At 32.0% G+C, this 20,335-nt stretch overlaps 2 protein-coding genes and 2 long non-coding RNA genes across 4 annotated transcripts; all 4 read left to right on the forward strand.

Annotated features, from left to right (window-relative positions):
• Positions 1–275: 275 nt before the first annotated feature.
• On the forward strand, positions 276–2,301 carry LOC132747724 (uncharacterized). The gene is made up of 3 exons (XR_009628153.1): positions 276–530; positions 1,200–1,223; positions 2,028–2,301. It is a non-coding gene; the product is annotated as an uncharacterized LOC132747724 (long non-coding RNA).
• A 407-nt stretch (positions 2,302–2,708) lies between these two features.
• LOC132747727 (deleted in malignant brain tumors 1 protein-like) lies at positions 2,709–8,454 on the forward strand. Its single transcript, XM_060737222.1, has 9 exons — positions 2,709–2,721; positions 3,000–3,143; positions 4,440–4,596; positions 5,406–5,584; positions 5,793–5,843; positions 6,649–6,787; positions 7,072–7,241; positions 7,595–7,783; positions 8,171–8,454. The coding sequence occupies exons 1-9, from the start codon at positions 2,709–2,711 to the stop codon at positions 8,452–8,454; spliced, it is 1,326 nt and encodes a 441-aa protein (XP_060593205.1).
• A 291-nt stretch (positions 8,455–8,745) lies between these two features.
• LOC132747725 (uncharacterized) lies at positions 8,746–9,566 on the forward strand. Its single transcript, XR_009628154.1, has 3 exons — positions 8,746–8,841; positions 9,038–9,114; positions 9,506–9,566. It is a non-coding gene; the product is annotated as an uncharacterized LOC132747725 (long non-coding RNA).
• Positions 9,567–15,144: 5,578 nt separating this feature from the next.
• LOC132747720 (uncharacterized) lies at positions 15,145–20,131 on the forward strand. The gene is made up of 9 exons (XM_060737216.1): positions 15,145–15,175; positions 15,419–15,651; positions 16,081–16,192; positions 16,587–16,703; positions 17,260–17,328; positions 17,672–17,992; positions 18,277–18,405; positions 18,650–18,784; positions 19,869–20,131. The coding sequence occupies exons 1-9, from the start codon at positions 15,145–15,147 to the stop codon at positions 20,129–20,131; spliced, it is 1,410 nt and encodes a 469-aa protein (XP_060593199.1).
• The last annotated feature ends 204 nt before the right edge of the window (positions 20,132–20,335 follow it).

Raw genomic sequence — 20,335 nt, forward strand, 5'->3', positions numbered from 1 at the left:
GCATTTTTGCATATAAATTCTTTCTGGAAACTTTACTGACCTAGGCTAAAAAATCGGATTCAAAAATGACAAAACTAAAAAGTTAATTGAGCCAGAAGGTACTCAATGGTTTTGTACACGCTTAATTTCAACTCTATTAAAATCAAAACACATGTTTATTATTGGTTATGGACCAGCCACAACGAATATTTTTTTTTATCAAAACTTAATTCATACAAAATTTCAAACCCATGTGTTATTTATATTTATGTTTTTAAAAATTAAGAAAGAATCTGTGCGGATAAACGAACCTCGTCTACGAAGTTACAACAACACTGGTTACGATGGCAATTTCGATGACATTCGACATGAACACAACATCAATACACTACGTGATGATTATGGAGCACATGGACCGGAAGTGAAAAGAAAAGACGAAGAACATGGTACAAACTGGAAAAAAGTTGCTTTGATTTCGACCACCTTACTTGTTATTCTGGTGATAGCGGGTGCTGCTGTGGGAATATTCTATGCTCTTAGAAATACTTCAGGTAAAAAGAAGATGATTAAATCTTTAGACAAGAACTGTGTCTCAATAAATTAAATTATATATTTTCCTGTCCGGTATGAAGAACTAAATGTTTTAGAAAAATTACAAAATGTATCAATATTAAATAATATTACATAATAAAGTTCATATTGTACCTGAAAGAAATAAAGGAGTTTCCTTTTTTATTTGTTTGAAAACAAAACACAATTTTTCTAATACCTGAAAATGAATTATAGGTGAGAACCGATTTATTTAAGCCAGTAAATGCAGAGCAAATGACAGAGTATACAACAGCATATCAAAGATCCTGTAACACATTTTTTATAGTTTGATATCTTAAATATGATGCACAAATTAAGATTTATCAATTTTGTAAGTTCCCAAAAGCATTTTTATAAAGATATTACCGAATTTAACATTTCATGTAAATAAAGGGGTGATAAAAAATTTGTATGTCATATATTTTAATGATTACATATAATATGAAAAAAATATTTGCAGTACATATTTTACATATTTTTCGATATTTGAAAATTGTTTTATAAGCATAATTATATGCATATATATAATTTCATTTAAGTGTGGTATACAACATCAATTACAACATAAAGGATCGTTAACTTGGCCATTTCATAAAGTAGAATAAAATAATTTATATATTATTTTTCAGACAGTGGCAGTACGTCACCTATCGGTAAGATTATAAAATCATTTTTTAACAAACAGATATTTATTTCATCGATGAAATGTAAAATTAATTAAAGTGTATTAGAAAGATAATTATTTTATAAATGAAATGTAAAGTTAAAATTTATCAAATATTTGACATGGTAATATAAAAAAGTGTAGAGTAAAAGTTTGGACATTACCCTTTTGAAATGTTTAAAAGTTCACCCAACCTTTCAACTTATCGGTGAAATGTAAGTCACAAGTTCGACGATGTATTTAAATTAGGTGTTAAAAGTAAATGTATTTTTATAGATAAGCCAGTCATACTGGATTTTATAGTAATACGAGTGTCAAACAAATATTTGGAAGAAAATTCCTATTCTTCTCATTTGTAAAGTTGTCTTTTTTTTCGGTGATTCGACACCATCTAGCACTTGAGCGAAGTAAACTTAATTAAAAAATAGGTTGTGTACATTTAACAAATGTAAGCCATCTTTAGGGATGGGATGGTGTGTGATTTTAAGAAATTTCGAGTAGAATTTCTATTTGAAAATATGTCGTCAACTGATATATATATAAAGAACTTTTATAAATTTCAGTTAACTTTAAATCATTGTCCTTGACATAGATTTCTGGTGAACGAACTGTCGGTTGACAATCTTTGTACAATTAGTAAAAACATCTTAAATATCAAAGAGTACTTTCAATGTTTATACAATATTTATTAAAAAAAAAAGTATGCGAAATGTGTTCAAGATGTTGTTGATGATCAAATATTTGCGTACATCATTATACAAGTATCATAATTTGAATTGTTTTACCGTTTAAGAGAGACCAGAAGTGTCAACCTCATCAAATTCCGCGTCAACGACACGTACATTACCCTCGCCAACTTCAACAAGAAGGACAACATCTTCAACTACACCTACTTCGGCAACGCTTAGATCTTCCTCAATATCAGTAAGCCATTCCCCGACAACTTCAGAAACAACTGAAACAACAAAATCAACATCAAGCAGAACATCCTTCTCAACATTGAGTCCTCCGCCCGAAACATCGATACAAACAAGTTCAACAACTTCAAGTTCAACATCGACACCCAATTTTAAGGGTATACAAATTCATTAGGCATAGAATATTTTTTGTCACTGAAACTAGAAGAAATCAACAATTTAAACTTGCACACCATATTATTATTCTCATTTAATTATTTTATTATATGTCACATTTTCTTCCTGACCGCCCTTTATAAAGTCAAGATTTAAGTGTCGAAATAAGTTCTTTACAGTTCTTATACAGTTTGATAAGTTATTTATTCAGCATTCAATTTTTCGTATTTAAACACAGACTTTTTTTCCTTACCCTAAACTTTTACATGAAGAAGCTCAATGAATCCTTGCAGGCAGCCTTTTCAATTTTTCCGTTTTGGGTGTTCTATAACGTTTTCATTTTTTCATTGTGTAATGTCTCAATGTCTCATTAAATTCCATATGCAGACGTTTTAATTGCAATGGCTGAATCAGGTTATTTCAAATTAAGACTAAAGCGAATGATATACTAGTATTACATTGCATTGTTATCTATGTTTAACATGATATGTCTGCATTTTTGCATTTTTGTCATCCGCAATGCCATAATCACATGTAAATGTGCAAAATTTTAGCCTAGAAATATGAAATAATTACTTAAATAACTGTCCTTTTAAAACGCCTACACGTTTATCTTATTATGGATTAAGGTCTAAATAATATTTACAGACATTTGTCGTATGTGTTTTACAAAATCAATTACATCTTTGCAGAATGTCACGATGGTGAATTCAAGTGTTTAATACACGAAGAATGTATACCTGAAATGAAACGTTGTGATGGAACAAAAGATTGTGAAGATAACAGTGATGAGTGGTATGAGTGTGGAATTACACAACGACACTGGCTCCCTTTAGGTAAAATCTGAGTTTACTTACCGTGCATTCAATGATTTAACGACACTGGCTCCCTTTAGGTAAATCTGTGTTTACTGACCGTACATTCAATGATTTAACGACACTGGCTCCCTTTAGGTAAATCTGTGTTTACTTACCGTACATTCAATGATTTAACGACACTGGCTCCCTTTAGGTAAATCTGTGTTTACTTACCGTACATTCAATGATTTAACGACACTGGCTCCCTTAAGTAATTCTGTGTTTATTTACCGTACATTCAATGATTTAACGACACTGGCTCCCTTTAGGTAAATCTGTGTTTACTTACCGTACATTCAATAATTTAACGACACTGGCTCCCTTTAGGTAAATCTGAGTTAACTTACCGTAACATTCAATGATTTAACGACACTGGCTCCCTTTAGGTAAATCTGTGTTTACTTACCGTACATTCAATGATTTAACGACACTGGCTCCCTTTAGGTAAATCAGTGTTTACTTTCCGTACATTCAATGATTTAACGACACTGGCTCCCTTTAGGTAAACTAGTGTTTACTTACCGTACATTCAATGATTTAACGACACTGGCTCCCTTTAGGTAAATCAGAGTTTACTCACCGTACATTCAATGATTTAACGACACTGGCTCCCTTTAGGTAAATCAGTGTTTACTTACCGTACATTCAATGATTTAACGACACTGGCTCCCTTTAGGTAAATCAGTGTTTACTTACCGTACATTCAATGATTTAACGACACTGGCTCCCTTTAGGTAAATCAGAGTTTACTCACCGTACATTCAATGATTTAACGACCCTGGCTCCCTTTAGGTAAATCAGTGTTTACTTACCGTACATTCAATGATTTAACGACACTGGCTCCCTTTAGGTAAATCAGTATTTACTCACCGTACATTCAATGCTTTAACGACCCTGGCTCCCTTTAGGTAAATTAGTGTTTACTCACCATACATTCAATGATTTAACGACACTGGCTCCCTTTAGGTAAATCAGTGTTTACTCACCATACATTCAATGATTTAACGACCCTTACTTTCTATATGTAAATCATATTCAAAATTCAAGTAATTGCACATACGAGTTCTTTGAGATTTCACATATAAAAGTTCATCCTCCTTGTTTTTAGCGTCATCTTTATACATTTCGGTAATTTCACTTTGTGCTTGACCAAGGGTAAATTCTAGAGCATCTGAATTAGTAAATACAAACGATGTTTATTTTATTCGAAAAACATTTAATTATTTTGAATAATAGCTTTTAGTAAAACTTCTTAGGTTTAAATTATTACTTTAGATTTGGAGGTAAGGCTGATGTATAATGAAGAGGAATCAGTGAAAAGAGGGCGAGTTGAAGTAAGGAGACGTGGATTTAACGAAGACTTTGGAACGGTTTGTGGTGAGGGTTGGACAACAGAAGATGCCGCTGTTGTATGTAGGATGTTGAATCAACAGTAAGATGTCTTTTAACATTTTCAAAAGTAAAGTATGAATTAACAAATTATTTGTATGAACACATTTGTTCTGTCATTTATATTTCCAACATATTTGTATGATAAAACTGGAACATGGCACTAGGTTACTTTTGTCATTATATGTGGTGTGTTTAGTGATTCATTCAAAAACATAAAAAAATAAAACAAAAAGGACAGGGAAATAATAAATAAAGTATGAACAACTTAGCGTTATTACCAGTAATGGATAATGCCTAGTACTCTTTAGAATTTTACCAAAAAAGAGAACATAAGAATCCCTAAAGAAAGTCCAAAACGGCAAAATTACAAAATGTTGCAGGCTCGGTTTGATTGAGCCTGTTCATGGACGGTACTGTAAAGTGCAAACTACCGTCTACGCCACCTAGCACTGGCTTAAGCATAATGGTAATGGTGAAATTTGAATTTAGAAACATCCGCAGATGTGTGCACACGGCGGTTATCTTGGAACTTTCAATGTGACACTTCCATGCCAATCCATGAAAAGCTGCGTATGGTCCCCAAGTAAAGAATGCGTGTGCCCTAAACGAGAAAACAATGGGCAGAACTAAATAAAAATAAATAAAAATTTACATTTGCTTGATTTGAACAGTTTTATATTCTATTGACAACGTTAGCTTTTTTAAAAATGTTCTGAAACGAGATTCCCCAAAAACAACGACGACAAAAAATAAAAGATGGAAAATGCAGACTCAGACTGTACGATTAGCCACCAGTAATATATTTAGATATTCTTTTAGCAGGTAAAAGTGAGTTACTTTTTTCTGTAGATTTGTTGGCAACGCTTACGCATACAATTCTGCTGTTTTCGGAGAAGGAGGCGGAGACATATCAATGTCGAATGTCGGCTGTAATGGTAACGAAAGTAACCTAGGAGATTGCAAGTCACGTGGTTTTGGCTACGGTTTGGTTCATTGCTCACATGCGCAGGATGCCGGTGTCACATGTGGTTAGTATAAGCGTGAAAAAGCAAGAACGAATTAATGAGATCCTGACGGGTTGTGTATTTCGGAAAACGTCCTATCACATAACTTCTTTTGCAAAAAAATAATTGATGTCCTTTAACATACGAAATTGATAAATGAAATTTGAAATCTGGCAAAATATATATTATAACAAATGCGTGAACTAATGAATGGACATTGTTTTTTTTTAAGACGGATCTCAAGTCATAACGAGCCCACCACCACAAATACAGGGTCCTGAGTGTAAGTAATATTTGTTAATCTATTGTTAATTATTGTCATTTAACGTGAAGTTATAAAGAATGATCATATAGTTTGATTTATTGAGAACCAACAAAAATTTGAAACATCCGCAGATGTCTTCATTTGGCGGTTATCATGAAACCTTCAATGTGACACGTTAGTGCCATTCCATGAAAAGCGGCAAATGGTCCTCAAATGAAATATTGCGTGTGCCCTAGATGACAAAACAATGGATGAACCTAAATAAAATATAGTTTAAAAAGGGATCAGAGGTTATGAAGTCTGCAAACCACAGCTAGGCTGTCAAAAGACAAAAATATAAAGCACTCAACACACCATAGAGTGATTAAATAGTATTCAAGTGAGGAATACAGGAGCCATCCGCATAAAAACACACCATGGGAAAGAACTAAAAGTACAAAAACATGCACTAACAACAATAATGTCATGCTGAACGATTCTCAAGGATGAAAAATATAGCAACTTTAATCAAATGTATGGGGAGAATTTTAACAGATGCCACACGGGACAAATAACACTGATGTGACACTAAAATAGAGAAAAATCAAAACAAGACCTTTAACATTGAAAAACGAACAAAACAAAAACAAAACACAATATTACCATTACATTGACTGATGTGTAATTTCTTATTAGAACGTATTATATTTAATAATATTCATTTTGTCCCGTTTTAAACCTCCTTTTATGTTTCACGCGTTCCGATGAAAACACAAACAATCCTACTCTCCTTCTTCCCGTCTATAAGATACTTTTGCTAACGAAATATAATTTTTTTACAAAGCTGATGTTCGTCTCATAAGAGGCTCAAGCTGTTTATCAGGTCTGCTTCAAGTTTATCACAAAGAAGAATGGCGATTCGTATGCAATACTAATTTTGGAAGTCCCGATGCCACGGTTGTATGCAGAACGCTCGGATTTAAGTAACCCTTGCTTTTATTTATACTGAACAAGATAAAAAAAATTAAATTCACAGTTACTAAATTAATTTTTTTTCTTCTGGTATTTACATATAAAAAAAGAATTAAAAAAACTTTTAAATCATGATAGTTGAAAATTTCTTCTTTTTAATTTTAAAGTATATTTGTAGTAAATATGCCCAGAATCACCATTAGTATAGCCTGTCATAGATTGTTCACTGTTTTTGTCCACTTCGAATGAGCCATCGTACGTACAAATATATATGAATAATTTGATTTTCTTACAGTGCAGGAAAAGGTTATCTTGATTATTTCGGATATTTTGGATTTGGTGATGGGCTTTACTGGTTGGATAATTTGGATTGCCATGGAAACGAAAGTCATATATTTAATTGCACGTCAAATCCATTTGGAGAAAATAATTGTAACGTGAACCAAGCCGTTGGTTTATTTTGTTGTAAGTACATACATTTGATTTAAACTTTGTTTTTCTGTTTGTTTTACTTTTTCTTTGCCTATCCATATGTTCAAGTTCAAAATATACATCATCGTTTATTGAACATGTCTCATAAAAAGCCATATTATATATATTTCTTTAGGTCATTCAAGATGTACTTGTATATCCATTTCTTTAGTATTTTACCAGATATTGCAACTCGGAAATCAAAACGCTTTCACATTGAATATAAATGAACATAAGTTAACTGTTTATTTATAAGAACCTTTTATAAATTGATTTTGAAAACTGTGTTATAAATCAAGGTTTAAAATTTTCTCTTATTGTTATATACATAAATGTATCTTTTCCAGCTGGCCAAAAGGAACTTGATTGTGAAAATCAAAAACCTTGCATTTCAAGTATAAATTGCTCATTTGAATCGGACGATTGCTGTTATGGGTTCATTTCTCCAGAAATAGAAGGGAAAGGAACTACTCCTTGGGTCAGATATAACGCAGGGCAGATAACTCTAAAAGATCATACAACACAACACGAGTCTGGTGTGTCCAATTGTTACAATTGTTTCTGGTTTTTTTTTATATATAACAAAATCATGTTTGAAATAAATGAAAGATACTGATAAGATAAAATGATTGCATTTGCAAAGTGAACCAAATATATCCGAGCTATAAATAGTGGTTGAGCATTTGTTTTAAAACCAGTATGAATAATAATATTATCGCTTTGAATTTTACAAGATCAAATGCCGATTGGTATTAGTTATCGTACTCATCAGGTTATATAGCAGTTTTGACAGTAAATCGTTTTCTTTATGTGTTTTGTTTTGTGTTAAACTTGCAAAATATCTACCTGTCAATCAACGGAAATGTATTCTCTTTCATGATTATGTAAAACAGTTTGGACATATGAAATATTAAATATTGCAGGTTACATTGCATATTACCAAAACATTTATGGGAACAAGAACGACTTTGCCTATCTAGATCTACCAAATATTACACTTCAAGATCATAATCAAAAACTAGAATTTTACTATTTGATAACATCTAATTGTGCAAATGCGTTGTCGCTTAACCTTGTCAATGCTGAAAATAAAGTAACAAATGTTTGGAAACCAACGCCTGTAACCAAGGAGATAGAAGGGATGTGGATCTATGGTTGTTTTGATATAGAACAACATCAAGACAAAGAAAATGGTGATGACAAGTAACAGTTTATTACATACATTTAAGCAATGCTTTTGTTATAAAAGTTTGTTACAATTAAAGTTATATTTAAATATTGAACAATTTAAGTATAAGAGTACCTTATCCGTTAATAGATTTATTTGTAATATATTTATATACGAAATCAATATATATAAGATAAAGTATTGATTTAACAAACCTAAATGATGACAAAGTAAAATTTAAATTGTAAAACATAACCCGAATTAAAAAATAGATCTCTGCTAAATGTCAGATTTTTTAACAATATGTTTTTCTTCCCATTATATACCTTTTAATAGCTACTCTGAGATTTATTGCTCATCGTGGACCTCTTTCAACTCGACTTATTGCGTTGGACGATGTCAGCTTATCAAAAGGATCATGTCAAGGTAAGTTCGTGTGTCTGATACAATTTTTTTGTGAATAAATAAACAAATTTTATCTATCTATTTGTTCTAGACAACATTTCTTATTCCACATTTTAAACAATACCATGAAAACATATACTCGTGTAATCAAAAAGAAAACTTTATAATTTAGAATTATAAAGAATGTTTTTAAATATATCTATCATTAATGTTATAGATATCTCAAACAAAAGATGTGATTTTGGTGACATCGGTACGTGCAATGCTAGGATCATTTGCAACAACTGCGATCAGGTTTACTCTTTCTTTCAGTCTAAGTCATGATTTTGTCTGCAACTTTTCTAGTTGATAAATGACCTTACACAGACGTTTGCGGTATTGTATTTTAAAATTTACCCGCGAAAACTGTGAGTCTGGCCTCGATTGTTACTTTTCCTTCTTCCTGCTGAATTTATGTGAAGGTTAGGCCATAATTTATTTCTGAAGTCTATTTGAAGATTTCAATATCAAACTTTAAATATTTAGCTACTTACAGTAAATATTTGAAAATATGATGGTCATGATTATAATGTAAATTAGCTAAACCATAGAACATAGAACTTCTGGTCATTGTGCTTTTAAATGTATTGGAAACTTAATATTTCTCTCATGAAATAACTATTTACCACTATTTATTGTGATTTAGGAATACAGATGGAAATGGACCGATGGCACGCTTGTTGATGAAGATAATGAAATGTCAAACGGTAAACATAATAGATATAATAGTTTAAAAAAGAAGAGTAAATTGAAGTATCTTTAACAAAAAGATGTAAAAACCTTAAAGTAAATAATGTAAAAAATCTGCCGTGGTAACATACATATAAGATATGAAACCGGAGAAATGTGTCATGACAAATGATATTTCACTATTACTTGTTTAATCTGCATATAAACCATTGAAACTGTAAAAAACGTTTTATCGTGCACACAACCAATGGAATAATTTAGACGAACCATGCGTACTTTAAATTCAAATTGCAGGTGTCGATTTTTCCTTGTACAGTTTATGTATGGCAAAAGTTAGATTATAAATAGCTTAATAGATTTTCTTATAGAGTATTTGTAACAAGAGCTTTACTCCTTATGCTTAAGTTAACAATGCAGTCAAATTATGATTTGGGATCTTTTTATTTGAAGAAACGGAATTCTACATGTTGGCGGACGCGTCGTATGGGCGACCTGGAAATATCGCAAGACTGGAATTTCATGTCACAGGAAATGTGATGGGCAAACATGGCCTTCGGTTCAAACACAGATATTTTGGTAACCTCGAGAATGACGAAGAAAGCACAAGTCTAAATGTAAGATCCTAATTTTGTGTCGCCTCTACAGAGAAGATTTTTATTTTTAAAGTTTGTCCATATTACTTTCTTTTTATACCACTGACGCAATTTAAATGAAACTTTACAGGATTGATATGTAGCTCAATACGTTGGGCATATTACACGGATTTTTAGCTTGAATGGTTTCCAGCTGACTTATGACCCTTGAATAAAACAGGTGTTATGGCTTGGTAATGATCTTGTGTTGCCGGCTACACGGAAGCTTGTCCGGACTACCCTTTTATAAACTACTGGTGTTATTTTATCCAAACTTTACAGGATTGGTCAGTACCTCAAGTACCTGCGCATATCTAACGGCGTTTTCGGTTGAGTTATGGCCCTTGAATAAAAATCCCGTTTTGGCTTATTAATGACTTTTGTGTCTTCTGCAACACAGTACATGCAACATGCAATTGAATAGGCGACACATGTGATCACTGATCACTCTTGTCTTATATCATAGAAATATACAAATCCAATTTCGTGTTCGATATAGATAACTGAGTATTTCTCTTGAAATAATTGTCACGTATCGTTACAGGTGCTGATAAATTCTGATGATCCTATTGTTTTATGGCAACGGACACTCTCAAAAACGAGAAATAAATGGCAAATATCATGTGTTGACATAAAAGATGTAAATGAAGACGCCATAATTACATTTGAAGCTATACGCGGAAATGACGTATTTGGTGACGTTGCTCTTGATGATGTAGAATTAATCGATTTTTGTCCACGTACGGTTTTATATGCAGATTAAGTTCAATTCATCTTGCATATTTTTTCCCCTTTGATACATGAATATTTCTTCTGCTGCAGAAATAATATGCTTGTTCTTAAAGAGTCAAGCAGCCTGCATGCCAGTTTTGTATTTTGCTGATATCATTTCTTATATTTTGTTATTGATAACATAATAATAGCGTAACCTAATAATTCCGTGGGACTATTCATTTCTTAAAACTGGAAAATCCAGCAGACTAAAGACTTACTGTAATTTATGAAATGAATGAAACTTCATGCTAAAGAATGAGAACAAAGATCTTCAAGGCAAGGCGACGTTAACAGACGGCCCGCCACAACCTATCAATACTTGCCGGACACCCAGAAGGCACCGAACAACAAACGGGAGAGGACAAAAGGATGGTGAAAAGAGCTGAGGGACATGTTACAAGTAAAATGATGTTAAAATCTTGAAAACAAATGAGATAATGTAAAAATATGGCTATTAATTGTGCGTAAAACACTTTGCATTTAATTATATTTTGTATGTAGTTCCAGGAAGTTGTGACTTTGAGGAAGAACTGTGTGGTTATGAGGTTGAAGCGTTCGACGCAGATCATTATTATTGGGACATAAGCCAGAATGAAGGTACGGTACGCTCGACAATATAATGTTTCTTCTGAACCTTATATAGCACCTTTGTACGTTCGCCTCCTAAAAGCTAAGAGCTCTCAAAAGAAAAGAAATAAAACATAATTAAAATAGAGTGAAATAAGAATCCCTAAAGAAAGCCCAACCTGGCAAAAATGATGATCTTTTAAACAATGATCTCTTAAGAATTTAATCGTATGGTGTAGGTGCTTATTCGTGTGTCGGAAAAGCGAAATAAAATTCATACTTAATTTTAGTTATTTAAATTCCATTAAATACTAATACGTATTGCATGCAATAAATGAATAAATGAATAAATAAATAATTGAAAGGAACATACACAAGTATTAAAATACACTCATTATAATATTCCCAATGAGAAATAAATTTAAAAAAAAAAACATATTTTTTAATTTTTAATATTTGAATGTGGTCACTTTATTTGTTTCGTTTTGAATTTCCCTTGCCCTTTTACGGCTTCATTTTCAACAAAAATGAGTCATGAAGCTGTTGGGGGTGGGACACAGTAAATAGTATTTCAAATTCTGTTTCCTCCATGAGATGGATCATAGCTCAAATAAAATCTGCACATGAGAATATGCCATATGTGGTTTTAAAATTGAAAGCTTATGCCTCTAAAGCTAGTGTAAAGTTAGTAATGATTCACGTATATTAAGAGGCCATAATTAGTGAGTTTCGTTTTTAAGTCAATAGTAGTAACTTTAAACAATTAATCACTTTAATTGCAGAACATGATGGGATTTTAACACAAATGTCAGGGAATTTCATTCATCTTCATGACAACTCAGCTTCATATGGTTCCTGGTCAAAATTTGTCTCGCCTGTCTTCAACATTACAAGCACGCCGTATAAACTGACATTCCAACTGTCAAAATTTGGGTCTGGCGAATTTCAGGTATATAATAATATAAGATCATTTGTCAGTATGATAGCAATAAATAGAAATTTAAAGTCATGTAGTATAATATGTAAAAGAGATGTTTACAAGAAAAAAAACCCAAATGATTTTAATATGTTATCTATTCTAGTTTAAAACGTTATAAAATGTCTATAATACCTCGATTGTACTAAAGTCTCTAACTAGTAATATGGTTACGATTCCCTTTGATTCACTGGTGTTGTTTTCGATCAATCTCAGCGCCTTACCAATATCATTTTCTTCAATCAAAATATTAGTCTTGAATTTTTTAGATCTATACTGTCAGCAATGAAGTCAGATACGATTTTAACGTGGACTTTTTACCTTTGACTGGAAATACTGCTGGTACAGAAAATATTTGTATTAATCTGGAAGAACAAGATTTAGAAAATGTACAGCTAGTGTTTGAAGCAGTTAAAGGAAGCGGTTGGAACGCGCAGTCGGATAAAAGTGAAAGTATATCAATCGATAATATCGAAATAGCTGCCGGTGAATGCCAAGGTGTGAAACTTTTAAGCATCTTATTTATTTTTAAGAATCATTTATTGTATTTTATTGTAAAACAGGGTTAAATCTATGTTTTCTGTTGTCATTGAAAATGATGTAATAACACTTTTATTATTGTAAATAATAGAATAGTAAAGAACGTGGAATACCTGGCCGAGTTGTTAAGGTCACTTATTTCAAACCACTTGCCTTTCACCATCATGGAGTTTAATCCTTTCAGGGTATTCGTATTCTTTAATGTGAAGAAGCTACCAAGGTGGAAAAAAATCAACAGAAATAGAAGAAAACAAAACAAAATAAATAGAAGTTAATGTTGTCAAATAATAACATTGTTATCCCTGTGAAGTGTTCAACTCAAATGAGATGCATAAAATATTTGACTTTTTAACAGATGTTTATTACTAGCGTGGTAAAAATGACTTTAGTTACACAAGTGTCTTTGTTTTTTAATTTTCATATTAGTACAAAGCACATGCACATTCGAAGCAGATCACCGATCGTGTGATTATAAGACATTCAGTATTCGAGGAAATGACGCTTTAAACTGTGCGTCTGAATACAAGTGGAGGAGACGTGGCGCGAATATTTCTGATAGTTTCGTCGAAGACTTGACATTTGGAAATAAAACAGGTACATGAAGTATGATGTGACCATATAAATGCAAAATATACATAATATAAAATAAAATAATAATAAAATAATCAATAGTTAGTACTTAATGCTATGTCGATTGCATATAGATAGGATGGACATTGTATTTTTATGATGACTGATTTACCTTTTTTATTCATGAAGTAAATTTTGCGACAAAGCAACCTTTTACATCACAGTCAATACTTTCATTGCAGGCCATTACCTTGCAGTATCAACTGCACATGGTGACAAAAACTCTACAGCTATTGTTAGTTTTAGTTTGAGGAATACAGGAGGCGCACAAGATATGCACGTGGTTTTGTTCACAAGAATAGTAAATCATTTAAAGGACGGATCGAGTGAGTAAAACTTCGTTCATAATACTTTTCCTAGATTTAAAAACGTTAAACATAGATTCGTGCAATTTCAGCAAAACTTAACTTATAAATATGTTTTTGTATTGTATAAAGGGCTACACGTTTCCTTAGTAGGTAGAGGTTTTGGTTGTAAGTATGCTTTGTTTTGATGTGATATTTCACGTTTTAGGTATGAGGCTTATTGTTAATGATACAGACATTGACCCCATCAAAGACTTCACTATTATCGATGTATGGAAACCAGTTTGTCTCAATGTTCTCACGGAAGCCAATGAAACTATTGTTGTTAACGTAACAGCCAATCAGATTGATGCTGCCATAGACAATGTTTCACTTGAACCGGGAAAATGTCATTGTAAGTAAAGCTTCAAATTAAGATACAAACATGCCCATTTTATAACCAATTAACAAAAGAAAAAACATAAATCAGTCGAGAAATCAAGTTATAACATTTGAGCCGCGTCATGACAAAACCAACATAGTGCGTTTGCGACCAGCATGGATCGAGACCATTTAATTTCCGCGTCCATTATATCATTTACATAATCTACATCTTTAGATAAGGGATCTTTTGAAAAAAAGTTACAAAAAAGATCGTCGATTTTGTAAACTCATTATATTCACGCAATTTAAAAGAACTTGTCAATAAATTATTCTGCAGTCACTCTAATCATATAACCTGTTTTTATACATAAACGTTAAACAAGTCTTCAGGAAACGTTATTTTCTCTCTTTAATTCACAACACCTTATGATAACATCAGAAACAGACTGCCCACAATCCCTTGATTGTATTATTGTAACTTGCTTCAAGCAATAATGCAATATGTATGTTTTTCTTTAATAATCTAGTACAATCTGAGAGCTGTGTGTTTCAAGATCAGTTTATGTGCGGATACATGATCGGCACCGGTGGACAATTTTATAATTCATGGAACGGTAGGAAGTTTTCTTATTGCAAACTAAACATATTTGAATATTAAAATATTCACCTGAGACATATTTTGTATCTAATAAGCAAAGATTTATGACACTTTTTAATGGTTTTATGTTGTTGACATAACGATAACATCTTAAAATTGCTACATTTTAAAAGGTTTTTAAGTAGCCTAGCTTTTACATATGACGTCTTTATGACATGTTCCTATTTCAAATTTAAAAAAAGTAAACAAGGCTTAACAGTTATAGGAAAGAAAAGAAAAAAAAACGTTTCAGTATATGTAATAGCTAAATTCCCGGAAATTCCTTGTTATTTTTATTTATGTTTCTCATGTTTTAGAATTATTCAGTAATGCTTTTACATAAAATTAGAGCTACTGCTTAAAAATACTTTGCTCTCAAATAGGTCGAATATTAAGAAGAAATGTGTCTGAAGCATTTCAGCCAAAATTTCTTCTATAATTTCAGAGAGTTTAGTTCGATTGTCAAAAACAGGGGCGGCATTCTCCTCACCTAGCTTCGGAATAGATTCATCACTTTGCATATCAGTAGAAGTTAGGAGATCCACAAGAAACACGGTAGAAAATAAATCATATTTGGAAATATCCTTGGTCAACGTTCTAGATGGATCATCCTTGCCCCTAAGAAATAGTCGCTTTCCAATTATATATGAAACATGGAGAGATTTACAATACTTTCAGGTAATAAGATATGTGATAGTGCAGTTATAGTACTAACCTTACAATAAAAAATAGTAAACAAATATCGAGTGTCAAGTGTAAAAAATGTTTTATTTCCTTTTCTATAATAAATTATACGGTAACAAACGATCCGCGCCTAGTCACCTAGTCCTCGATATGTTTAATTGATTTTCATTGTGTACTACGTGTTTATAATAGTTTTCTCTCAAATAGCATTTTTTCTTTTATTTTTATTTATCTTATTCTTAATTAACTTAAGTAAAACAATATTTTGAAATTGTGAGAAAAGCTATCTACATGTTGTTTCTGCATTTATACCCATCTTTTGACATACTTTCCGTTAAACAAATGACTTCTTTAGGATACATGTACTTCGTTTTCGGAATTGCGATGAATTCATATCTTGATTCGAATTTATTTTCGTTGTAGGCGTCTATACCTTCGGCAAAATACCGACTTATATTTGCTGCGAACATGGGCGATCAGGAGGGTATAGATATAAAATCTGTCAACATCAATGGTAGTAATTGTAGATCTCTAGGTATGTTAAACATCGTCTTTAACAATATGTTAAATAAGTCGTTCAGAAGTTCAGAAATTACAACAACAAAAAACCATTATAAATAAGGTTTCACTTTCTTTTGGTTTAGTTCAGTCACTTTTAAAGCAACATTGAGTCACATTTAGTAAGTTTGATAAAATTTGTTTCTTGATGATACAGTTAAGGTTCAATATTACTACAAAAATTATTAGTGTTACAACCATATTCCCCGATAATTTTCGTATAATACAGTAACTGCAAACTACTAGTAACTAGTAACTACTAGTATAAAATGAACATTCTGTTACGAACATCTTATTAAAATGTATTTATAAAATATTCTTACAAACCACTTTTATAACGTTTTGTGAAATGTCATTGATGATATTATTAGAATGTCCGGACGAGAACGATGTTATTTGTGATGAGGAGGGACTTATGTTTTGCATGCCGTTAACCGATGCTTGCAAGCACCAAAACCTTTGCTCAACTGTGACGTCCTCAATATGTTGTAAGTGTATTCATCATCATCATCTCCTTCTTCGTCGTCGTCGTCATCATCATCATAATCATTAATTTCACAAAGGAAACTCATTCTTGAAAAAATACAATGTTAAAACAGCTTAGACATAACTGAAGTGAATATACTATCAATATTTTTGTATAACAAATATGTCAAGTTTTAAAATCGATTTGACGATTTCTTTAATTAGAATATTTTGTACTGAAGAAATATTTGGAACGGACCAGTCGTATTCACGAAAAAGCAAAATTTAAGAAAGATTGGAACTATCTTGGAACTACATTGCTATGTGTTATGAAATCTAAATGAAATGCATTATCGACTATAACTATTCCACTATTAATAATAATTAAGAATCTTCAACTTTTAGTCACTTTTAAAGAAGTAATTTTCATAGTATGAACATGTAAAAAGAGTTGGCCGCCTAACACGACAAAAATTATATCTTGATTTGATTTTATCTGTTTACAAATGGCAGTAGTTGCAAGCTACAGTCTAGATCATAGTATCGACAATTAAATCGTATGTTGAAATTGTTTTACAGCTACTATTGATTGTGATTTTGATGACAATTATTCATGCGGATGGAAACTAGACAACGCTGAAGTCCGAAGTATGTACAATGAAATTTCTTTGATACTTGTTCTTCCTCAAAAGTGAATCATAATAGTTATACAACAGTTACGTAATCCTCCATTTGGTTGACGTATATAGTATTTACCTTTTACTTACTAATAAATTTTTAACATGTGGCTAAATGATGTCGTGTACTGCGTTTAGTGAACGTTGTCTTCCGTTTTGTTCTTGTGCGTACATTCCGTTTTGACATTTATCTGTAGCACCAAATATTTCTATATGCATCTTTTCTCCGTTTTAAAATGAACACTATCAACAATACTTATAATTGTAACATGTTAATGTTATAGATGATATATCTTGTTTTTTTTCTATTTTAGACAGCACGTTGACTCTCGGAGACCAAATGTTGACTTTCGCAGAAACACCCGTGATGCATGTAGATACCGACACCTGCATGTCATTTACACTAATGACAGACTTCAATGACAATGCATTAAGAATAATCAAAAACTCGTCAGGCTCTCTCGAAGAGATGAATAATTTCCATCAGTTAAAGGCACAAGGACATGTTCAGGAAATAAAAGTGGACTTGCCAGTTGGGAGCTACAGTATTATCTTTGAAGCACGACATAACAGGGAGGTTGCTGCACATCTGTATATAGACAATGTTAATATGTCTCGGGAAGTGTGCACAAAAAGTAAGATGCTTTTAGGAAATATTTATATATTATGCTATTTTCATATGTTTCTTTCAAACATAATTTTATTCCTTTTCCAAAGAAAAATGACATTTTCAGTTACTTTTTGTTTATTTAGGAATTAATTTCAGCTTTGTAATCTTATATAAATTATACTGATGGACATATTTGTAAAAATACTGTTGTGTATAGTATATTTGAGTGAATGCACATATCAATGTTAAAGCATTTGTAACAAGTTTATAGCATCTATGGTCCACAATAACATTCTTTTCGTATTGTAGCCCAATGCCCGGGAAGCACGTGTAGTTTTATAGATGGAAATGGAAAAGTGAACGTCATATGTTTACAAGATGATGTCTTTTGTGACAAGTTTGTAGACTGCCCGTCTGAGAACGATGAGGAAAATTGTGGTTTGTAAATTTCAAAAGATGTATGAATTTATTAATACATTTATCAATTTATCAAAAATACTTGTTTTGTTTGCTTTTTAAATGTACCTTTCTTATATTAGTATGCGTTCTCAAATTAATTTTTGTATGTTTTTATGATATAGGAGTAATAAAATGGTATACACCATCTTTAGATTTGTTTCATATTTTTCATTGGTTAACAACATGTTTAAATTGCTGTTGTCACCTGTATATTTGTATGCAGATTACTCATTTGATTGCGACTTTGATACAAATTTATGCGGATATGACTTATCGGACACACTGGATCATGTACATACACCGTACAGGGTTGCTGGCACTGATATGATGATACCCTCTATAGGCGGCTCGCGAAATGGTTTGTCATTTTATTTTATACAACTTCTTTGTGATATACATATTGTTAATGCCTTGTCTTTCAATTAAGACATAAGGGGTGAAGCGGTGGCCTAGTGGTTAAGGTTGCCTCATAAACCAGGGATCATAGGCTCTAGTTCTACTCGTGTCACGATTAAAATATCGTAACTCTGCCTTGTCTAGTGATGGAGTTATTGCCCTTTGTTAATCATTATACTTAAAACTTTGTCCAGTATATAACACTGAAATCACATCAGGTATCAACAAGACACTGTGTAGGTAGATAGATCTCATTAGTTAGAAGTACAATGCATAATAATGGTAACTCTGCCTTGCCTTATTTAGAAGTAACTGCTGTTTTCAATTTTACACTGTGAACATTGTAACTCTGCCTTGCCTTATTTAGAATTTCAATTTTACACTGTGAACATTGTCCGAGATATAACTCAGAAACTACAAGAGATGTCGTCACGATACTACTTCTCTGCGTCTAAAATCTATTCGGGGAGCATCATCCGGTTCTTGTTTACCAAGAATTCAGCAAAAGAGTGTTATTCTTAGTAACAGTTCGAAAAGGAAAAGTCAGACTTATGTAGAGTTGGACTTATTACAGCGTGATTTTTATTTTGGCTAGTTTTCATATTTCAATACATTTGACCCTAATGAAGTGTCATTGTTTATCAGAGGTGTACATATCGCGTATATGTAGATATATATCGCGTATATGTATGAATATGTAAAGTAGTGTTGCACGTTTTGTGTGAGATACGATTTTCTAACATTTACGCATGTTCTACATGTACAACCCATTACCCTCTCACTGCTGTGGGTTTGGAACCTGGAAGGTACATTTTAAGGAAGCTATCAAGCAAGCTTAGGGAACGTCAGTGGTTTGAGTTGGGTGTGTGTTCTTGCAGAAATAAAGAGGGTACAATGAGAACTTCATCCGCAAATAAAACGTGTAAGTCGCCATAAGTCCTTTTTAAGTGTTGATGCGACGTAAAAGACAACCAGATATTCTATGAAACACATATTCAAATATCTAGTTTTTTTGATTATATGGTTTATTCTAATTTACTTTGCAGATTTTGTGCTTTTGTATAATTCTGCGAATGCTGACAAGGCAGAAATTACAAGTGGACCACTTTTTCTTTCACAAGACATATGTGATATAGAATTGGACGTGTTTTGTCAGACAGATCCTTCAGTTAACGCATCGGAAACATCGGCTTCTATGGTTATTATCACTCGAGATTTATATAGAAACCCATCTCATTATGAGGTTAATATAAATATGCAATCGGAATGGACAAAGTTGACTGTACCAGTTAAAGACTTGTTCTGGTAAGTTTTTATTTCGTTTTGTTGCGCTCATCTAAAAATTAGATATTTACTTCTGTAAACTAGGTTCAATTGTATTGAAAATGCCTAAGATTTAAAAAACACTGTCTATTTTTTTATATACAGTTGTATTCTTAGTTGATCTATTCATTAACTTTACTTTTGAATGGATAAAAATTAGATTTTACGTGTTTAATTTTTTTCCTGTTTA

Source organism: Ruditapes philippinarum, unplaced genomic scaffold (assembly GCF_026571515.1).
Source record: "Ruditapes philippinarum isolate M1 unplaced genomic scaffold, ASM2657151v2 ctg3991_1_1_1_1, whole genome shotgun sequence".
Classification (NCBI taxonomy): domain Eukaryota; kingdom Metazoa; phylum Mollusca; class Bivalvia; order Venerida; family Veneridae; genus Ruditapes; species Ruditapes philippinarum.

What these genes read in the sequence shown, in the direction of transcription:
- LOC132747727 (XM_060737222.1), top strand. An exon ending in TGCAGAACGCTCGGATTTAA is followed by an intron (nt 6,788 to 7,071) that starts GTAACCCTTGCT and finishes ATTTTCTTACAG; the next exon opens with TGCAGGAAAAGGTTATCTTG. An exon ending in AGCCGTTGGTTTATTTTGTT is followed by an intron (nt 7,242 to 7,594) that starts GTAAGTACATAC and finishes TATCTTTTCCAG; the next exon opens with CTGGCCAAAAGGAACTTGAT.
- LOC132747720 (XM_060737216.1), top strand. Translation starts at nt 15,145, where the DNA reads ATGACATGTTCCTATTTCAAATTTAAAAAAA. An exon ending in GAGATTTACAATACTTTCAG is followed by an intron (nt 15,652 to 16,080) that starts GTAATAAGATAT and finishes TTTTCGTTGTAG; the next exon opens with GCGTCTATACCTTCGGCAAA. An exon ending in TCGGGAAGTGTGCACAAAAA is followed by an intron (nt 17,993 to 18,276) that starts GTAAGATGCTTT and finishes TTCGTATTGTAG; the next exon opens with CCCAATGCCCGGGAAGCACG.